At 30.4% G+C, this 14,843-nt stretch overlaps 1 protein-coding gene across 1 annotated transcript; it reads right to left on the bottom strand.

The window, feature by feature from the left end:
• Positions 1–6,528: 6,528 nt before the first annotated feature.
• On the bottom strand, positions 6,529–12,227 carry LOC105117268 (CAS1 domain-containing protein 1-like). The gene is made up of 16 exons (XM_011014874.1): positions 12,109–12,227; positions 11,890–12,033; positions 11,656–11,747; positions 10,996–11,133; positions 10,847–10,903; positions 10,682–10,754; positions 10,404–10,562; positions 9,647–9,796; positions 9,244–9,499; positions 8,716–8,831; positions 8,545–8,631; positions 8,356–8,444; positions 8,107–8,169; positions 7,923–7,979; positions 6,962–7,058; positions 6,529–6,865 (listed from the first exon to the last, which is right to left on the bottom strand). Exons 2-16 carry the CDS (start codon positions 11,926–11,928, stop codon positions 6,641–6,643), a joined length of 1,698 nt encoding a protein of 565 aa, XP_011013176.1. The 5' UTR covers positions 11,929–12,033; positions 12,109–12,227; the 3' UTR covers positions 6,529–6,640.
• Positions 12,228–14,843: the final 2,616 nt, after the last annotated feature.

Raw genomic sequence — 14,843 nt, 5'->3', positions numbered from 1 at the left:
GACAATTGCAAAAATCTTACAAAGTGAATTTTACTGACCTACCATGTTCAAGGACTCACATGCATTCTGCAAGGCTTATGAAAATCGTCAAAAGTTCGGATTTATTTCAAAACATAAGGAATCTTTAGATAATCTTTTATTGAATTTTGAGACATATCATGGTGGAGATGTGCATTGTGCATTTCATGACTTATGACCCCATTTCCATAAAGAACTCGCTTGACATAGTCTTGGAAATCTGACTAAAAAGACCTTGTTTGCCAGTTTTTTTTAAAACTAGATAGGAAGCTAATCCCCGACCTATTGAGGGCGTTTAAGCCGTTCTGGGACGAAAACACAAGGAAAGGTGTGAGCCACAAAAATAACTGCCTTTACATACACATGCTTTTTTTTTAAAAATAAATAAAAATAAAGTATAAGATTCGAGCTGACCTACATATAGAGGGTATGATTGCATTTTCAAGTTCTCATTTATGAAATCTTCTCTTCCTTCTCTTAATTTCTACTCAACCCATACATTCAACGCTTTGGTTAAGGAGTTATTGATACTTCAAGTGCAAAATGATGATATAAAACCATGATAAAAATACACTTTTAAGTACTAATCAGTGGATCCAGTCTTGGAATGGAAATAGAGTTTTTATAATCAATAAATCATATTGGTTAGGTATATGTGAGAGGTAGCCTTGGGTTAATGGGGGGAGTGTCAATAGCTGTATTTTTAGGAGGTAGTTAAGTTATTAGGGTTGTCCCAAAAGCTTTAGCACAATGGAATATCATTGGAAAAATAATTGGAGAGGAACTACAGGTCTCCACAATGTCTGATCGAATGAATATAATGTTTAAACATGCTGATGTCTTCATTGCCTTACTAGGTAGTCTCGATATATTGGAAGAAATCTTTTATATTACCTCTTGGGTCCAACTACACATTCACTATAAATCTATGGGTCTGTTAAATGTTAATGGTTTTTATAATAAGTTGTTGTCTTTTCTTGATCATGCTATGGAACAGGAACTTCTAACATCTTCAGCACGACAAATCATAATCTCTACTACTACTGCTGAACAATTGATTGACCAACTACAATCTTTCAATCCTGTAATTGATCCCTCAATGAGTCATATAAATTAGTCAACTAAGAAAAGCCATAAAAAGTTTAGATTGGATTTGAGTCTTTGTTTATGAATCCTTGTGTCTTTTGTTTTTCTTAATAGTATATTATTTTATGTTTTGGTGTATCTTATATTTATTTAAGTGTGTTTCAGGTTTGTCAGTAATCACTGTTTTAGGTGATGTCTTCTATATTTTATCTTTCTACCTTTGAACATTGAGAACAATGTCTTATTTTGGTTGGGGAAGAGGGTAGTAGTTGATATTAAAAAAAAACTAACTGCGTTTTTTTTTTTCATAAACCATTTGCAAACTGTTGTTATTAAAATGACAAAGTAAGGAGGGATTTTATTGACTCTTGAGACGTATCTTGGTTAACATTTTTCAATGGTTATTTACAATATTCATTACAAGGTCTATCAAAATACTTCTTGAAATATTCCGGTTTACAAACTCTTACATTGTTATCACTTAATTCTGCTCATATACTCATTTAACAAGTATTCTCAAAACTTTATTTTCACTCATATTTTAACATATGATTGTGGGTTGCATATTGGATTATTATATTATTTATGTTCTTTTGTTAAATGTAACAACTAAGAAAAAGGAGTAGTATATAAATTGCAAAAAAAAAAAAACAATAATAATAATAATATAGATAAGTTTGGTTTCGTAGCCTCCTTAACCTAAACAATTAAACCCAAAGGGGTGTTTTCACACCTAATACCCTAAAGTCAATTGACTTTGGAGCTATTAACCCAACGCTTGTTACATGAGTTGAGGAGAAAAGCTAAGCGAATCAAACATTACACTATCTACGTATCAGTATTTGTAACTTGAGTTATTAAACTTGAAAGGGTGTCTCAACACCTAATGCCCTAAAACCAATTGATCTTGGAGTTATTAGCCGAAAGCTACTTACATGGGTTAAAGATGCATAATATTTTTAAGTTATATGTATATTAATAAAAAAAGAAAGAAGAAGAAGAAAAATTAATTTCAACCCAAGAAAGTTAACCTTAAACATTAGAATAAAAATTTTATTTTCTTTTAAGTGAAGCCCAATAACTATGTGTTGATATATTGAGCACAAAAGAAAGGTTTATTAATATCTTGATTAAGAGGTATTGAGCATATATATAAATTTAATGAGACTTTATTTATTTAGATAGATTAATAGAAGTTGAATGATGAATGCCTTACTTTGTAGAATTTGCAAAAAAAAATTTAATTTTAAAGCTTTAATTATTAGGGACCAGTAATAAGTTGGTTGGAGGGTGTGAATATTATCACTTTGCACTTGAAGTATCAATAACTCCTTAACTAAAATATATTTTATAATAACATATCTAATAATATAAAATACCTTTAATTTGTGGTAAATATTCATCTTATATACAGGCCTATCACATAAATGAAAGGATTTATTGATGAGTTTAAGTACTGAAATTAAAAGGACAAACATATGGCCAAACTTATAAAACAGATGCTGGTGCAGTCTAAACTGGAACACTATTCAGTATTTAGGTCATATTTGAAGCTGTAGATCTTGGATTTAGGTCTACTTTATATGGATGGAAAGCTAAGACATAGGCTTACAACTTCCATGTGAAAGTTTGGTTTTAAAAAGGCCATTTTTAAGTCCAAATTTTAACAACAACGAAGAAGTTTGAATATGTTTTGCAGCCCAAACACTATTTAGTGTTCAGCCCATATCTTGAGTTCTAAAGTCTAAATGACCTCAATTTTTTTTCCTAGAAAGCTGAGACAATTTCCTAGAACTTTGATGAGTAAAGTTGGTTCAAATTTTGACGTTATCAATGACGTTTTATTCAGACAAAAAAAGATAAGGATTGTCACCAAGTCAAAAATTAGTCACCCACTCATCAATTAGTCATCAAATCAATAGTTCTTAATTTTGGTCTATAAAAAGAGGCATTTGACATGCATTTAGGCATTTTGGTTTCCAGATCAAGATCATGCTCTTGCTTTCTTTCTTTATATTTTTATAATGCTTAAGTTTTGCTTTCATTAATATCAAGTTTATGCCTTTCCTTTATGTAGTTAACTTTTATCTTATTTATATTTATATTTTGTTTATTTATGTTTCTTTCTTCCATTATGTTCAGCAAGTTTATTATGTCAAGGTGAAAAGATTACATTAATAGTGTAAGAATAAGTATAATATAAACTCAATATGGACCTTAATGTTTGATACTAACATGTTTTCTATTTGTTATCTTATTCATTTTTAATACTTTGCTTGTTAAATGGTTAATCTAGATTTATGTTATATAACACTTGGTATAATAAATACTTGGCACTTTCATAGCTTATACTATATGGTATAACCAACACCTGTACTATAAAAGAAACTTGATTTGTTGTTAACATAAGTTATAATAATGAATGTCTGACAACATTTATAAGTATTAGTATTAATCGAATAAGATACCTAATGTAATCATGATACCGAATTTGTTTTTCAATAGTAATAATATTTATTTCAGTTTGGTCACTTTTCTTTTGATTTTTTATTTGTTTCCTTTGCTCTTTTATTAGAGTTTTTATGATTTTTAATTTTATCCTTCAAAACAAGTTCATAACTTTTGTTATTTCAACAACAACAACAACAACAACAACAACAACAACAACAACAACAATAATAATAATAATAATAATAATAATAGTATTAACAATGATAATAATAGTGATTTTAATAATAATAATATTATTATTACTTAATGATATAATTGTAGTAATTGTGATAATTGTAATGATAATGATAATAGTAGTGATGATAATAATAACTATGAAAATAATAATAGTGATAATTCTTTATTTGATGTTAAAGTTACTGGGAATTGAGTTTTATTACCTTTTCATGTATGGTATTTCCAATCTAATATTGCTGGTTAATGGTTTAAGAAGTTTATGTGACTTGATGTTTTTTTTATTTTTTATTTTTTTTTATGATTTTATCTTTTAAAATATTGAAAACTCGTGTAAATCAAAAATTTATAATAAAATATTTAATGATTTATCTTTTTATCCAAGTTTATAGCATTGCAAACAAAATCCATGTGCTTTTGATTTTTTATTTTATTTTTAAAAACATAATCAAGCCCACGATGGGAACGAGGGCAAATAAAACCAGTTTTAAAATAAAGTTGATGAAACATGTAGAGTGTAATTTAAAAATAATATATATTGTATGAACTAGTTAATTTGTTCTGAAAAACTATAAAAACTGTTTTATTTTATGACTAACTACATCTAATTGATGTCGCCAACCAAAAGATAAGACTCTAGCGCTTTCCCTTTCATTTTAGCAAAGACCAGATGATTTGAGGTGATACAATGCGTATCAAATTATTATTATTATTATTATTATTATTATTATTATTATTATTATTATTTTATGTTTGGAAAAATATTTATGTATTGTTAATATATTTTTTTAATAAAAATAATAATTTAAAACAATATAAAAATTAACTTGATATTATCTAATTAATTTGATAAGTTAAAAAACAACTCATAAGACTAATAAAAATATAATTTCACTAAAAAATTAAGATAATATCGTTTCAGAAATATTGAAAAGACAACATCTTAGATTGGTTTGAATTAATTAGGATTAACTTGTCAAATCCACTACTCAAATCATTAGACCCTAATACCTCTATAGAAACCAAATGAAAAGAAATTATTAAACTCAATTCTTATTCAATTCAATGTTAAATGATGAAATTGAAAATAAAATTCAACTAAAAAACAAGTTAATTCAACTCGGGTTAACCTACCAAACCTAAATAATGAGAATAGGATAATCCTATAAAAAACAAATAAAAAAAATTATTAAGTTCAATTTTCAATCAACCTAATGTTGAAGAATAAAAATTAAAAGATCAATTAAAAAATACAAAAATCACTTGAGTTCACCAATAAAATCTACAACTTGAGTCATAAAACTAAGATAACCTCATAAAACACACACTAAAGCAAATTGTAAAGTATTTTCTCAATCAACTCAATATTAAAAAATAAAATTAAAAAAATAACAAAAAATAACTCATGTTAGCCCGAGTTAACCTATCATATCAAAATAAGGAGATTAGGATAACTCAATAGAAAACAAATAGAAAAATATTATAAATTCTAATTGTCAATCAACTCAATGTTGAAGGATGAAAATAAAATACACACACACTCAATTAAAAAGACAACAAAACACCTCTAGTCAACATAGTTAACCCGCAAAACTTACAATTTAGATCATAAGACCATAATAATTTCAAATAAAGCAAATAAAAAACAATTATAAAATACAATTTTTAATCAACCTAATATTAAAAAATAAAATTACAAAACAATAAAAAAAAAATTCAATTAACGCAATTAATCCGTAAAACTCATAACTTAAATAATAGAACTAGAATAACTCCATAAAAAATAAATTAAAAAAATAATTATGAAATCTAAGTAACTAATAAACCTAATATTAGTGAAAAAAATAAAAATAAAATCCTGAAATTCTTGGAAAGCTTTTTAGCATGCTTCTTAATAATTGAGAATTTGATGAATGTTTTTTTTCTCCTATCCAAAATAATACAACTCGCCTTGCCTATCATAATTTGTATTTTAAAATTTCCAATAATTATTAATAAATCAAACAAGGGTTTGTGCTTCAAGCATCACAAACACTATGGCTGCCATCATCCTACCAATCTCCGTTCGCTTCCATTCATGTCCAGATCAAAAATAAACCAGTGTCTATCGAAAAACATAAACAAAGCACTAATATAACAGGTTACAAAACCTCCCACTAATCCCCAACCAAGCCTGCAACCCAATCGAGGACTTCAGCAACCCAGTTTCTGTCCTCCAACAACCATTGAAAAATTGAACAGATAAAAAAAAGAAGTAATTATCAGATTTTATTCTTTTTAGAAAATAAGTTCATAATATAATTGGACCAGACACGTAATAAGACATTTATAAAATAATGGCTTTAGAATTGAATCTTCAATTCGTTTGTTGCAAACAACAAATCTACGTCACAAGAACTACAACTTTAATCATTGGGTAAAAAAATCACGAATCAAAAAAACAAAAATGAATATATGGTGATCTGTGTCATTAGGTAAAGAACCTCCTTCCTGCCATGCCAGCCAGCTGCTCAATTTCCAAGCCAAATAACCAAGTCCGGAATGGCAAAAGAGGGATTTTATCATCAACTTCGTTGAATGTCTTGAGCTAAATCTCTGAGTAATATCTTCAAGTTTCCTTGTTTCACTCTACTTTTCTCTGTACATACAATATAAAACTTCAATGTAGTCTCTTAGGTCTTGACTTTTCAGGCCTGCATTACAAAGTTGTGTCATTTGAGTACCAAAGGCAGACAATGAACATTGAAATAAATTTTAGAGCAGTAACGAAATCACAACAAAATCCCATCAGCAGATAGGCAGTTATTGATCATTGGATCTCACTGTCTCAACCATCATGAGTCTTGTATGGTTAGCTACATAATTCTGAATCATCGGAAGCTACCATATTATTCTCAAGCACAAGTGAGGGGCTTACTGCTGAATGAAGGATATGAAGAAGAACGACTGCTCCACAGTACAAACACAGACATATAGCAGCCCCAGCTACAAAATTGTAAAACAGCCGCATATTGTCTTTTGTGGGTATGAAAACTGTCTTTAGCGTATTAGTCAGTTCAAAAAGTCGATGAGATACCTGCAAAAGCAAGTAAAATAGTAGCACAAGAAAGATCATCTTAGTTACTATTTCTATTTCTGATAACATTATGTGGTCAAGAACAAGTTTACTTACTAGGACATAGATGGCTGTTGTAAGCATGAAATTCAGTAATGGATATTCAGGAATAACAGAAAGAAGCCACTTAGGCTGTCCATTGGGCATGTCCGATCTGCAAATGCAAGGAAGTTAGAAACACATTTCTCCTAGCTCGATCAAAATAGAAATCAGTAAACTTGCTGAATTCTTTCCCTTCTGATTGCTTTTTTTAAAAAAAAAAAAATAAGAGAGAGAATTGATCTCTGCTGTGGTGTTAATAAGATTTTTTTTTCCTATGCATAATGCATAGCCGTAAAGTTTCAAACTTAATGATGCTTCATAAGCAAGCTAAAAATCTTTACCAATTGAATGGCTATTCCATTACCCCAAGTTCCAGAATTCAAAAGCATATTCCCAATTTGTCCAGTCACTTATTGTGAAACCAGTCAGATATGCATTTACTATACGCTATTTTTTAAAATTAGTGAATTTTTTAATTATTCAGTACTAAATATGGATTTTCTTCACATTACTAGTTTATGCTCTTTTCTCACACAGTCATTAAAGATTACACTTTGCTTGACATCTTCAGAACTATCAAAATGTTGCCAAAAACACTTGCAATCACAAAATTCTTAAAGAAGTCCATAATCCATCACCCAAAAATGGACGTGGAAAGATGAGTGTTTGATAACTAAACTGGCATGCAATGTTTTAATATACAACCTCGTTAGAATTGCTCTGAAAAACAGCTAACAACCAAGTTGGATCAATGTAGAGTCCTATGACAATATCATAGCTGGATTTATTATTTGCATTTTCAAAGTGCAGTTGCTGGTTTAGTGGTATCTTGTGCTTTGTGAGGGCACCCATAAAAACTACTTTAAGAACATCTTTCTAGTGTTTAAATTCAGTTAATTGTCTATGCTGATTGAATGAAAAAAGGAGATGCAAATAAAAAGAAGAAAAAAAGGGACCAAATAGTTAATCCTCAAACCTCAACCAGATGTGGAACTGCGAAATATAGGTCTCCAAAGTTATCTTGCCCAGCCAACTGTGGATTTAAAGTAGCCCAATTAGGGCAAGTACAAAATTAGCATGGTGATTCATATTCAAACAAAAAGGCAAACTATGAGAAGTTACTGCCAATGAAAACATGTATACTGGTAAAGATAACATACGCAAAGAGAGTCAAAGAGAAACTCCTGAGCTGCTGAGTGCAATTCCGCAAGCAAATGTAAACACTGAATCACATAAAATTGATATTATAATAAGATGATGGAAGAGTAACTTAGACCAAATTACAAAATCAATATTCTGCAGACCACTCAATGAGCTCCGCAAGCATCCTCCATCTATAATAGCTCTTAACAAGAGAAAATAAAAGAAGCATATAAACACAAATACCAACATATATCCTTGATACATACGTTATGGGGATCCATGATGTGTAGGGGTGGTACTTGTTGTATGAAACTTTGTCCAGCTTGTAAATACATTCATACCACAGATAACCAACCTTGAAAGGACAAACAACGAGATCAAAGCACCATCAGAGGATGAAAACAGATTATCAGAAATCTAAGGTAACAATGAGTAGACATAATCACGCAACTCACAGATAATGAAACAGCTACTAGGCCTGTTTTGATTGAGAGTTTCTTCTTGATTTCAGATTCCTCCAACTTTTCCATCCACTTCTCGACCTGAAATCTCAAGATGTTTTAAAAGATTTAGGTGTTGGGATAGCACGAAGAAAGACTTAACATGACCACAGTTCAAGTGCTTACATTGGGGTGAAAATAAGCATATATCATCCCAATGATCCATATATAGCGATCAAGTCCCGATCTGAAGTGCCATTCATGCAGCCTAGGAAGGTCAGGCTTCACAGGATCAGTATAGCCTGCCATAAAGATGTAGCTATTAAGCATATGCAGAAGAAAGGCAATCATGACATTCCAACTGAACTTGAATCTTGCCACTTAATCAAGCTAAATTAACCAAGTTCCTGTTTTGGATAATTCTAAAAGAAACTTCTTCTTTTGACAATAAAAAAAAGAATAAAAAATTAACTAACCTGTCAGATATACATGCAGAACAACAACCGAGATTAAGACCATAAAAATTTTAACAGTTAAACAAACAACAAAAAGAAGATTCAGTTCAAGAAAGCACACAAACAAAAAAAATGTGACATTTTTTACTCAGTCCGATCTCATTGAAGTATATAAAGTGGAAATTCACTAAGCAAGCTCACCAAATGTCAAACAAAAATATTCTGAACCAAAACAAGACAAATTATGTAAGATACTAACCTAATAGGAATGTTAATGGACTCCAGAGCATGTCAAAAACTCCAGGTGTTTCCCAAATCAAGATAACCATGAGAAAGCATGAAAGAATCTTCACAGCAATCACTGAGCTATTCTCATTATACTTGTTAAAAATACCAAGGACTCCATAGACCATTACAGTAAATAGCGTGTGCATTGGACAAATATAATACAGCATGTAGTCGTTGTTAAGGACAATACAGCAAAACCCCACAAAGAGATTGAGCCGCCACATCATCTGCACCAAGGAACATGCATTTAAAATCATTTTTATAGGTAATTATAAAAAAAAAAGACAAAAAGGAAAAAGGCCGGGAGGGGGGGGGGATATGCCATATGACATGCTATTATGGAATAATATATGGTTTGAAATCAGTGGTATGACCTGTGCAAACCGAGCCACGCTGAAATCCTTTCTAATGTAATAATAAGAGAAGTTGCCAAACCCAGTCATCCAAACATATGCGGCAATAAAGACACGTATTGCATTGTATATCTCTGTCGCAGCAAAATAATGGTACATCAAGAATATGACCTGTTTCAGGAAAAGAAAATAAAAAAGAGAGTTAGTGCAGCCTCAGACACTTTGCAGGGCTAATTTATTATACACAACAAATGCAGCAAATAATTCTATATATGGTGCAAGCAGAGTGGACAGTCTCTAATATCCAAGACATCCAATTAACACATTATGAATATCAAACTGATTTCATTTGAATGATTGAAAGCAAATTCATGTAGCATTCTATGCAATGATTTTGTGATTTCTAGGAAATATTTCTACCAGAATGGAGATGCACTAACTAGAAGAATAAAAGATCAAATATTTGAGATGAGTTCCTGCCTAGTCAGTCTGAAATCCTAATAAAATCAATAAAAAAAAGTGAGAATAATAACACTACCTGTGGCCATATGAAAATACATAGCACACAAACACAAGTATGCCTAATACAATTGCAAACAAATTTGGTGATTAACAAAATGAATTCCAAAGTAAGAAGTATAAAAGAGGAAAGATGCAGGTGTGCATTTTGTTCTCTGTCGTAAACCAAGCATAACTTCATAGAAATTCTAGAACTTTTATGAATTTTGCAGTCATTAAATTCCTGTACAAGTTAAAAGCTTCAACAAGAAAACCTTACCTGCATCCACCCTTTCCACTCCTCAGTCTGATGCCGGTTAAGGTAAAGTGTGGATTTTCCAGTAAAAGTTGACTTGTCAGTATGTTTCCTCAATGATGTCATTGCTGATACTATGATGAGAAGAAGGTAGAGGAAGACAAAAAGGTCACGGTTGTAGTTCTGTCCAGAGAACATCAAAGCCAAAATAAAATAAGAAAGGATTGGCATTTGCAAAGCTGTCAGCGATGAAATCATGATAGCAGATAAACACATGACCAATGAACCTGCAAAAAAAGTACCTTCGTAGATTCTCCCAGTATATTTGTGCGATCACAGATATAGAAGTACACCAGAACTGCACCAAACTCAGACCTACAAGAGTTTGCATGGTAAAACAAGAGAAAAGAGAAAGCAAAGAGACAACACAGACATCTTTTCATTATCTAGAAAAATTTAAAGCTTACATTGCTCTCAATGTTGTTCGGTTTTCTAGCAAGAAAGAGTCATCCATAGTCATAAACCTGGAAGACAATAAAGTATGGAAATTAAGAAAGAAACTTTTAGAAAATTTGTATATAACTCCATGAATATACTGAACAATTTGAAATGCAACCTAATTAAGTTCATTTTGATGGCAGAACTATGAAATTTGGCAGATGCTGATCTAGGAAGGCCTCCCTCCAGCAAAACGGCCCGATCATCTTCCTTGATTGTCTCCTTTTCCAAGTCAAGCAGATTATTGTCTGAATGACTGTATATCAGATAATTCAGTTGATTAGCATAAGAAAATATTTGAAAATAACATTGTCCATTGCGTGCCACAAGCAGAAGCTAAGTAGTTCAATCAACATCCAATCACACATTGCTAGCTTATGGAACCCAAAAAAAAAAAGAAAAAAAAAACGTAAAGAGGAGGACTTTAGTATCAGCAAACTTCAATCAAATGACAGTTACCAATCTACTCTGGCAAATCATCAGTTATACGATCATAAGGGAGCAATCTTAACCAGCTAATTAGTTATCCAACCAGCCATGCAATCCATACTGAACAATCACCTTGCAAGGTTAAAATCTTCAATATAAACACCAAGAAAGCATTTGGATGATGTCCTCAAAATCGACAAACACTTTTCTTCATTAAAGTGTCCTCAATGCTAGTGTCAGTTCATAGATCAAAAATATAAATACATGGCAAAAAAAACAAATCCATATTTCATCATCTGAACCACGGAATACAATAAAAAAAATCAATGGAATAATTGATTAAACTCACAGTTTGGAAAGGGATGAAGTTTTCTTGTACTCTAGGAACTCCGAATATATCCATGCCACAAAAATGGGAATAATTCCCAGAAAAAACGCAACCTGATACAACAAAGAGACAGATAAGGAAATCCTGGTGCCACCTTGTAACAGATGCACAGCTACATTGCGAATCAACTTGTTAGCTGAAAATGAAGATTGATGATAAGGAAAAAAAAAATGAGAATGCGGAAGAAAAGGTTACCTGTCCAACGCTGATGATGGGGCCATCCGATACCACCATTTCTGGATCCTTAATCAATTAATTTAATTCAAATCAAGAAACAAAGTAAGATCCCGAGGGAGGCCAGCATAATAGGCTTAGCAACAGAGAGAGAGAGAGATCGACCTGTATTTTGTAAGCAAAGAGTTTACCTAAAGAAATAGAAAAAATATTGAGAGACAAAGGAGAAGTCCCTGTCACCTCAGACCACCTCACTACCCTGACACCTATTCACATTCCCATTCCTTCCCAGCGACGGTTGGTGTCCTCATTTTGCTTTCTCGGTCTGTGCGTAGTGCAATGTCTGTGAAGGAATAATTAAATAATTCGCTGTAATCATTGTTTCTGTCATTGATCTTGCACTTTCTTATTATTTTTGTTTTTTTAAGTAATTAGAAATTTGCAAGAGTAAATAATAATATTTTAGTTCGTTTATATGCTTGCTCTAGGAGGGGAAAAAAACACCAAAACAAAATGTCTGTATAAAGGAATTTTTTTAATTGTTCTTAAACTCAAAAATATATTCATTTAAAAAAAATCAATTAATATAATTTTTATTATGAACATGTTTTCTTTTAACATTTGTCATGCTCTTTTAAAAAAACATTGTTCTTCTCTTTTTTTTAAAAAAAATTCCTATAAGAAAAAATATTGCCAATAAAATTTAAATTTGTTGATACGACTAAGAAATTGATATCTTCTCGCAAGTGTAGAAATATCAAAGTAATGAATAACCCGGCAAAACTAGGATCGAACTACAAGGAGATTAATTGTATAAATTATAAATAACAACAATACAATAACAATAATAACAATAATACTAATAATAGAAAAAGAAGAAAAAAAAAGTTGATGAGAACATTGAGATGGAAGATCAATATGATGATTAAACAATGATAACAACAAATATCAATGTTAGAGGATCCACTAATGGTATTTCAAAAAATTATAGTATAAAATCTTTTTATTACTCAATTGGAATCCATACACAAAGGAGGTTCCAATCGAATTATAAGTTGTTAACATGATTACATTAGTTATCTTATTCTAATAATGCTAATACTTGTAAATATTATCGATATTTATGATAATAACTTATGTTAACAACAAATCAAGTTCTTTTCATAGCACAAGTTTCGGTTACACTATACAGTTTATGCTATAAAAGTGTCAAACATTTGTTATACAACATAAATCTAGATTAACCATTTAACAAACAAAGTATTAGGAGTGAATAAGATAACAAATACAATATATTTTAGTATCAAATATTAAAGTCCATGTTGAGTTTACATTATATTTATTCTTACACCATTAGTGTAACCTGTTCACCTTGACATCATAAACTTAACTAAACATAATGAAGAAGAGAAACATAAATAAATAACATAAGAACATAAGTATAGTAAAGGAAATGAAAAGTATAAATAAAAGATTAAGAAAAATATAACATGAAATAAAACTTAAACATTACAAAAATATAAAAAGAAAATGTAAGAGCATAATCTTGTTTTGGAAACTAAGATGCCTAAATGCATAGAAATGCCTTATTTTATAGGCTGAAATTGGGACCTAATGATTTGATGAGTAATTGTTGAGTGAGTGACCAAATCTTGACTTGGTGATAATTCTTATCGTCTTGTTGTTAAAAATGGCATTGATAACGTCAAAATTTGAACCAATCTTACACATGAAAATTCTAGAAAATTGTCTTAGCTTTCTAGGAAAAAAAATTAAGGTCATTTGAACTTCTAGAACTCGAGATATGGACTGAAAACCGAACAATGTTTATATTGTAGGACAAATTTGGACTTCTATGTTGTTCCTAAGATTTGGACTTCTAAATAGCAGAATTGAGTCTTGATTTCCTCATTAAAGTTTTAAGCATATGTCTTAGCTTTCCATCCATATAAAAGCATACCTAAATCTGAGATCTAAAGCTTCAGATATGACTCAATTACTGAACAGTATTTTAGTTTTGACTGCACCAGCAACTTTTTTCTAAGCTTCACCATCCTTTTGTCCTTTCAATTTCAGTACATCAACTCATCAATCAATCATTTTATTTATATGATAGGCTTGCATTTAGGATGAACATTTACCATAAATTAAAGGTATCTTATAGTATCTAATTAATACTTAAAAGTGTATTTTTTATCAAGATTTTATATCATCATTTTGCACTTGAAGTATCAATAACTCCTTAACTAAAACATATTTTATAATAACATATCTAATAATTTAATGTACCTTTAATTTATGGTAAATATTCATCTAAAATGCAGGCCTATCATATAAATGAAAGGATTGATTGATGAGTTTAAGTACTGAAATTGAAAGGAGAAAGAGATGACGAAACTTAGAAAAGAGATATAAAATATGGAATACTATTCGGTAATTGAGTCATATCTAGAGCTACAGATCTCAAATTTAGATCCACTTTATATGGATGGAAAGGTAAGATATAGGCCTACAACTTTCATGAGGAGTCCAATATTTAAAAAGGCATTTTCAAGTCTAAATTGTAGCAACAACAAAGAAGTTTGAATCTGTCTTGCAGCCCGAATACTGTTTAGTGTTTGACCCATATTTGAAGTTTTAAAAGTCTAAATGACTAAATTTTTTTCCTGAAAAACCGAGACAAATTCCTAGAACTTTCATGGTACAAGTGATTCTAATTCTGGCGTTATTAATGACATTTTATTCAGACAAGAAGATAAGGATTGTCACCAAGTTCAGATGTAGCCACCCACTCATCAATTATTTATCAAATCAATAGTTTCAAATTTTGACCTATAAAAGAAGGTATTTACCATGTATTTAGGCATCTTGGTTTTAAGATTATACTTCTCCTTTATCTCTTTGTATTACTTAAGTTTTATTTTTATTAATATCAAGTTTATGCCTTTTATTTCCTTTCCTTTACTTAGTTAACT

The sequence above is a fragment of the Populus euphratica genome, unplaced genomic scaffold, assembly GCF_000495115.2.
Source record: "Populus euphratica unplaced genomic scaffold, PopEup_1.0 scaffold1266.1, whole genome shotgun sequence".
Taxonomy (NCBI): Eukaryota; Viridiplantae; Streptophyta; class Magnoliopsida; order Malpighiales; family Salicaceae; genus Populus; species Populus euphratica.
This window is presented reverse-complemented; position numbering and strand designations above follow the sequence as displayed.